We start from the raw sequence: 7,935 nt of genomic DNA, 5'->3' as shown, positions 1-7,935 counted from the left end.
ATAACTGAAGAGTAGAATCATGCCCTAAGAAAACGTACCTGAGGTGAGCTGGGAGCGGTTTCAGCTCCAGTTTGGGTAGTTCCTCTACTGATGGTTTTGCCGGTGGTGTGGCCCTCTTTTCTAACTCAAGAGACTCGAACTGAGGTTCCCTCTTCCAGAATCCTTCTCCTTCGAGTGCCATGACCCACTCTGCCAACCCTTCACCATCCATCTCCTCTAAATTTGTCAAGCAAGCCCCCAATGGATCTTTAGTAGTCAGGGTCTCATCATCTTCGTGCAGGATCACATCCACTACCTCCACTAGGGAGCAATTAGCATATTCACTGGGTCTCCTCATGGATTGCTGAACATTGAATATGACTTTTTCATCGTTCAACCTCATTTTTAATTCCCCAGTTTCACAATCGACTAGTGCTCTCCCAGTGGCTAAGAATGGCCTCCCTAAAATGATAGCTATCTCTTCATCTACCTGGCAATCAAGAATAACAAAGTCTGCAGGGAATACAAACTTTCCCACTTGTACCAACACATCATCAAGAATCCCTGTCGGCCTTTTAACCGTGCTGTCAGCCAGTTGCAAAAGCATCAAAGTCGGTCTAGCTCTGCCAATGCCCAGTTTGGTATATATAGCCAGCGGTATCAAGTTTATGCTGGCTCCTAAGTCACATAATGCCTTTGCAAAGGCATAACTCCCAATAGTGCATGGAATAGTAAAGCTACCTGGGTCAGACATCTTTTGAGCCATGGGTCTTGTCACTACTGCATTGCAGGTCTGTGTCAGAGTTACTGTGGATAGGTCCTGAAAATTAAACTTTCGTGACATTAGGTCTTTCATCATCTTTGCATAGTCTGGAATCTCCCTCAAATCATCCATCAGAGGAATATTCAATTGAATTTGGCGTAGCATCTCCATGAATTTCCTGTATTGATCTTCCTTCTTTTGTTTTGCCAGCCTCTGAGGGAACGGTGCAGGTATCACCCTTTTTGCACTGCTTGCTGGCTTCTCTCTGTTGGAGTTCTGTGGCACAAGAGGTACCACCTGTTCTGTAGCTTGTTCACTCTCTTTAGCCTTACACCTATTCAACCACCACTTCAGTAAGTTCTGCTGATTCATCTACCTCCAATGGAACTGGAGTGGCTGGCGTAGTCTCTTTGCTGGATTGTGCAACTTCTTGCTCCCTGTCTAAATCTCTCCCATTACGGAGACTTACTGTCATCAGCTGATTCGGGTTTTGCTCCTTGGGGTTAATGTTCGTATCTGCTGGAAATGTTCCCTAGGGGCGGTTGTTTAAGGCCATAGACAATTGCCCCAATTGAGTTTCAATGTTCTTTATCGCTGAGTCATGCACTGCCAACTTTTCCTGCATCTTACCATTTGTTCCAATGAGTTGTTGAAGCATACCCCTGATCTCTACCATGTTGTTATCTTGTTGTTGAGGAGGTGGCTGATATGCCAACTGTTGCTGGTTCTGCTGTGGATAGCCCTGTTGTCTCTGATATGGCACCATTTAGCCTTGGGGTTGCATACCTCCAGGCTGTGGCATGTTTGGTCTGTACTGCTGATTTGGTGCCAGTCTCCACTGCTGTCCTCCTTGTCTCTGACCGCCAAAGTTGTTGACATAATTCATGTCCTCTCTTAACCCTTGTTTGTCACCTTCTCCACTCCATGAACACACATAAGACTGATTAACGCGGGGTGTACACAGTCCTCCATTTGTTGTGTCAACAATATGCACTTGCTTTGTACCCATCTCATCAATCTTCTTTGTCAGTATACTCATCTGAGTCATGAGTGTGGCTTTGTTCTCTGCATGCGAATTATTTGGGTCAAGAGGAACTGAATGCACTATTGGTGCCAGTGTTGTACCCCTCGTCATCCACCCCGAATTCTGGGACATCTTGTCAAGAAGGATTTTGCACTTGGTGAATGTCTTACTCAAAAATGCACCCCAGCTGAAGCATCTACATTGGCCTTTAGATTGTCAACTAACCTCATGTAGAATCTCTGGCCGAGCATCTGGTTTGGAATGCCATGGTGGGGACACTTCACTAGCATCCCTTTGAATCTTTTCCAAGTTTCCTGCAAGGTCTCAGTAGGCTGCTGCTTGTACTGCAGTATCTCATCAATCTGTTTTGCAGTCTTGTTGGGCGGGTAAAACTTATTCAGGAACTGCTTGACTAATTCCTCCCAAGTGTCAATGGAATTTATTGGGAGCGAATTCAGCCAAGTCTGAGCTTCCCCAGTCGTAGAGAACGGGAACAGTAACAGCTTGATAGCTTCTGGGGTCATATTCGGCTGCCTTTGAGTCACACAAATCGACAAAAAAATTTTCAAGTGTTGTTGAGGGTCTTCAATGTGTGAACCGGAGAACAATCCCTTATTCTGTAGAAGATGCAGCATGTTGTTGGTGATCTGGAATGTCTCCGCCTGTATTAGGGGCACAACAATGGCAGTGGCCAGGTTGTCAGCTGTGGGTTGTGCCCAATCATAAAGTGCAGCTTCTGGCACAAGAGGTGCCATCACTCTGACATTTGGGTCAGCTTGGTCATCCCTAATGTTTCCGTTGACGTTATCTCCCATCTCAATTTCAAGTTGGTGTGTTTGTTGTGATTGTTTGTTCTTCTTGTTGGCACGGTTCAATGCCTTGAATGTTTTCTCGGGGTCTGAGAGTCCTTCAAGCAGTTCACCAGTCGTCGAAGAATTTCTAGGCATACACCTGAATCCCACAAGAGTTCAAACGTGAGAATTTCAATAAAAAAGAATTGTTTAACACCTTAGAAAATTGATATAAACTAATAATTCTACCACTACTTCTAAGTTGTAATAAATAACACCGTTAACTCCCCGACAACGGTGCCAAAATTTGATCACGCCCAACTATGTCTTCTAAAAGACAAAGCGGTCGTTGCAAATAAAATCCGGTTTTAAGTCCGGAGTCGAATCCTCAGGGAACTAACCTATCTATTACAACTCTTGGCACTGCTCTTATCAACTCAAACAATTTCCAGATGCAAGATTTTTATCAATAAAGATTGTGTTTTTTTTTAACTACTTCAAATAATATTAAAAATAACAATATGCTAAATCAAAGATAATTCAATGGTAAAAAGGTCTAGGGCATTGATTTCCCCAATTGCTAGTTTAAGTCTTAACTCTTTTGCTATAATCTCGCCGTAATACTCATTGAGGATTATGAGTTATAGGTTATCGTAATTATCTCTCGATCAACTACGATAATTTACTAGAGCATTCTCTCAAACTACTCTAGCTGACAATTTGTGCAGCTTTGACTTATCCCACCAAAGTTTCGTTATCTCTAACCCCACTTTTAAGTTCAAGTAATGAATCTATTCAATTACCCAAAAGTGGTGTCGTTCAACAGCAGTCTAACCTAGTATTCTTTCTCAAGCAACACAAGGCAATTAGATACGATTAATCAAGGGCCCATTCAATTAATCACCATACAAAATGTAGTTAAACAATCATATAAGAAATCCGGCTCGATTATAACAAAGTTTAGTCAAAACTTCATCCAACAATTGGTTCCATCAACCCAAGATCAAATGTTTAGCTACTCATAACAAAGCAAGAGAAAACTACTAAATTGTTCATAATTTGAAATTGCAATAATAAAGAGAAGATAGAAAAACTTTAATGTTGGTTGATCTTCTCATACTTGTTCTTGCCTCCAAAGTAGTCTAAAAACATGCTTGATACTTTCTTGGGCGAGCTTTTTGAGTTTATAAGGGTTTGGAATAAGTTTTTTTTCCGAGTTACACTTTGGTCCCACAAGTTCTGGGCACTGCACAGTTCACCGCGGCCGCGGTGCGACCGCGGTGAGAGCCAAACATTCTGCCTCGCATTTGCGGCCTGCCGCGATCCCACCGCGGTCCACCGCAGTCGCGGTGGATTCAAACCCAGTCCACTTTTTGCTTCTTTCGGGTGCTTCTTGATTGGACGTTTTCCTCACATTATTGACTCCAAAACACTCTATAGTTCTTTATAACTTGGATTAGTCCCTACAAAGCAAAAAAATACCAATTAGAGCATTTTGTTATCATTTAGCCTATAAAACAACAATAAATCATGGTATAATTAGGGTGTAAATATCGTCTATGTAGCCTATTATCAGTGATGCCGGGCACATTCCTATTATTCATATGGTGAGGAAGAGTGATAAAGCATGAAGGGTGATGCCGTGCACATTTTCATTATTGACTGCATGGTAATTGAGAGTAAAACCACGAAGGGTGATGCCATGCATTTATTTTCCGTTGCTGTGATTTTTTGCTGTTATCGGTTCAAGTGCCTTAGCTAGCGTTTGGCCATAGATCCCCAATTTATTTTGAAAATTTTGATTTGGGTGAAGTTTGGTTTGAAGATGAAAATGTGTTTGGACATACGTTTTCAAAACATATTTTCCAACTTTATTTTGAAAAAACATGTATATAATTCCCAAGTTTTGGGATTTTGGCCCAAAATCAGCTCAGATTTGAAATCTGGGACTTGGAATTTGGCCAAAATATGAGCAAAATTTATGGCCAAACATGAATTTTGAAAATAAATCTCAAATTTATTTTGGGAAAATTCATGGCCAAACGGGGCCTTAATTGTTTCGTTTCTGTTATTTCAGTGTTTCCTTATTTTGGTATCCCCCATAGCATGTTGCCCCTTCCCGTAAATTGCTGATTGCTTCTATTAATTGTATTCTGTTAGATATTGTTTAACTGCACAGGTTATGATGTTTGGTCGCGTTCTAGCCTCGTCACTACTTCGCCGAGGTTAGGCTCCAGTACATGGGGTCGGTTGTACTGATGCTACACTCTGCACTTTTTGTGCAGTTCTCGGTACTGGACCATACGGACCGTAGGTCGAGGTTGCTGCCTTCAGTCCAGTGGAGACCCGAGGTAGTCTGCAGGCGTCCGCAGGCCTTGGCGTCCCCTTCTATCTTGCTCCTTTCTGTTTTATCTATTTCTGAGATAGATTTGTACTCTTTTGTTCAGACCACTATTTGTAGTATTCGTAGACAGTCCGTGAAATTGTGACACCAGTTCTGGGTGGAGTTTTATTATGGATTTCGTATTAGTATTAAGTTAAACTGTTAAATTCTCTTCTTCCGCATTTTGATTTCCGCTAATTTTCTCATATCATCTGGTAAATTGTTAAAGATAGAGGAAAATGGTAAATAATCAGTAACGTTGGCTTGCCTAGCGGATTTAAGGTTAGGCTCTATCACGGTTCCGACGGTGGATCGTGACAAATAGGCACACAGTAATTTTGAAGGGAAAAAGAAAGAGAGAAGACACATTTTACAGAATATTTTACCAACTCAAAATCTGTCATATAATTAAGCAGAAGGCGAAATTATTACAATTTTAAAATTGGAGGGAAGTAGTTATTAAAAAGGGGGGGAAGGGTTCACACAAACTTCTTTCTAATTAAACAAATTAAGGTACAAATGTTAGGCCCATTTAGCCATGAGAGACATGCCACCAGCACCTAGAAGAACAGCCATGTAAGACTTGATTTGTAGCTTGATGCTGCCTTGTAACTTGTCACCCATAAAATCTGCAGCAAGAAGATCTACCAAAGACATATAGATCAGAAGGCCAGCAGATGATGCATTGAGCAATCCAACGGTTATTAATGCCCGTGGGCTGTTCTCCTCGTAAGTGCTTGAAAGTGCTATCCCAAGTGCTATACCGAATGGAGTTGTTACTGCGAAGAAAAATGCCATTATTGCCTTCTTCAAGAACTTGTACTCAGCCTGAATTAAAAGAAGTGTATTTGAATTAGTGAAAGTGAAGCGAGAATATTTTATTATATGTTGTAAAATGAAAGCTTGCCTGGAGAATGCAACCACCAAGTCCCATTCCTTCAAACATTTGATGAAAGCAAAGTGCAGCAACGAGTCCTTTAATTGTGCAAGTATTATTTGAAGCACCTAGAGAAATCCCTATCACAATCGAGTGAACAATGATTCCCAGCTCTAACACCTGCAAAAAACGTTTCCGTCTTTATGATGAATTTGCTTGGCTACATATAATTTAACAATATTTTATTTTTGATATGGAATAAATAAGAATTTAAAACAAGTATATATAACTTGCTAAAAATGAATATTGCCCTTGTGTTTTCTTAGGTTTAGAAATGGAGGGTACATCAAAACTTTTCTAATTCCTCTAAAATTGGGGAAGGAAAAAAGAAGAAGAAGTAAGTGGTAATTATTTATTTAAATCCTTCCCAAGTATGAACGAAAAGAAAAACAAGTACTCTATTCAACGAAGGTATGTAAAAAATTCGTCACTCATTAATTAATCCTATATTCATCTTTTAGTTCAATGATTGAAGAACCAATTATCGATCAAGAAGCAATAAACTCAGTCAAAGGGACAAAAGAATATGAATGATAAAAATGACAGTATCACAATAATAAACAAATAAATATGTTGCTTGTATACAAATAAGACCAGATCCCAACCATGCAACTTATTGAATCACTATCAGGCAAGTACACCAAATAATTGATCATTTGACTTTCACCTTGTTGAACTGTTTCTTTTCTTAAAAATGATGAATGCATGCAAGATTATTTATTATATAAGGATCCATAAGATATCATGTATATCAGGGCAACTATTGCCACTCCATTTTATCTGATATAGTTTTTTCCTATCATTTTGAAATACTTGATACTTTACCTTTATATATAAATGATGACACGATGATGATAAGAACAACAAAATTAACAATAATAATGTTATAATCATCATCATAAATAAATAAGTAAATAGATAAAAATAAATGAATTAGACGAGTAATGATAGTGAAAACTACGACCTCGAGAATACCGATTAAGTGGGTCGCTATATATCAAATATGAAAACTAATCCAGTCTTTTCTTCCCTATTTATACTACACATTTCACAATGATAAGATTATTTAACTATCGTCAAAACATTTGTGAGTGTTTAGCCAAACTTCTACCTCATTAATATTAATTAAAATAACGACTTAATTTGTGTACACCAACCGCGTAAGAAAATTTAAAAACATGTAGCTTACTTTATTTTTCATGTTACTAATATTACAAGCAAAGAATTCTATTTGTGAGGGATAGGGCATAGATGTTAGAAGAAAATAAGAGAGCAAAGTCATAACCATTAATAGATCGAATAGAAAACTAACCATGGCAATCACTCTGTATCGAAGTAGTTTCGTGCCATCAACTCCATCTTTAGTGGAAAAGGATCCATGGTGATGATGGGAATGAACATGGTTTCCAGCATTTACCGCTCCCATTTCCTGATCACCACCTTGACCTTGAGCTTGACTTTCTGGAATTACACCAGCTTTGTTTTTCTTGCTATACAAACTGGTAGCTATGGAGTCAATAGCCAAAGTAAAAATAGCAGACAACATGGCAACAAATCCAGTGAAGGGAAACTTATGCCAAGGGTTCTCTTTCAAGCAACTGGACGACAACATGTCGAATGAATCGGGAAGCACGTGCATGAAACCGGTGGCTAGAATAATTCCGGCAGCAAATGCTTTGACGATCACGAAAAGGCTACGTTCCGGGCTTAGGGCCGGAATTGAACGTGTGACCAGTGGAAGACATACTCCGATCATACTTGTGATTAAGATGGAGACTATGGCTATGATTTTTAAGCTTAACGCTTTTGATTTGTTAATACATGAGCTGTCATCTTCTGCTCCACAATCTTCCACTACTGACAAAGCTCGAGGTGTGAAAATTGAGATGAGAATGAAGATTATGGCAATGTGCTTCAAAACCTTATAACTAGCCATTGTGCAATAGAAGAGGTTTGAGTGAATATGTTTTTTGTTGTTTGTTGGGGTTCTGAGTTATGATGTCTGGGAGTCTACTAAATATATACTTTAGAATTTTATGATATGGTATGTCAAAGTTG

General features: G+C 39.4%; 1 protein-coding gene across 1 annotated transcript; it reads right to left on the bottom strand.

Moving 5' to 3' along the window:
• Positions 1–5,318: 5,318 nt before the first annotated feature.
• On the bottom strand, positions 5,319–7,864 carry LOC109221546 (probable zinc transporter 10). Its single transcript, XM_019386021.1, has 3 exons — positions 7,190–7,864; positions 5,848–5,997; positions 5,319–5,768 (listed from the first exon to the last, which is right to left on the bottom strand). The coding sequence occupies exons 1-3, from the start codon at positions 7,811–7,813 to the stop codon at positions 5,463–5,465; spliced, it is 1,080 nt and encodes a 359-aa protein (XP_019241566.1). The 5' UTR covers positions 7,814–7,864; the 3' UTR covers positions 5,319–5,462.
• Between the last annotated feature and the right edge of the window lie 71 nt (positions 7,865–7,935).

Source organism: Nicotiana attenuata, unplaced genomic scaffold (genome assembly GCF_001879085.1).
Source record: "Nicotiana attenuata strain UT unplaced genomic scaffold, NIATTr2, whole genome shotgun sequence".
Lineage (NCBI taxonomy): Eukaryota > Viridiplantae > Streptophyta > Magnoliopsida > Solanales > Solanaceae > Nicotiana > Nicotiana attenuata.
Note: the sequence above shows the minus strand (reverse complement) of the source record. Positions and strands in the feature narration are given on the sequence as shown.

Coding starts and splice junctions, on each gene's coding strand:
- LOC109221546 (XM_019386021.1), bottom strand. CDS start 7,813: ATGGCTAGTTATAAGGTTTTGAAGCACATTGCCATAATCTTCATTCTC. Junction 5,998..7,189: donor GATACAGAGTGATTGCCATG/GTTAGTTTTCTA, acceptor CGTTTTTTGCAG/GTGTTAGAGCTGGGAATCAT. Junction 5,769..5,847: donor TTGGTGGTTGCATTCTCCAG/GCAAGCTTTCAT, acceptor CTTTTAATTCAG/GCTGAGTACAAGTTCTTGAA.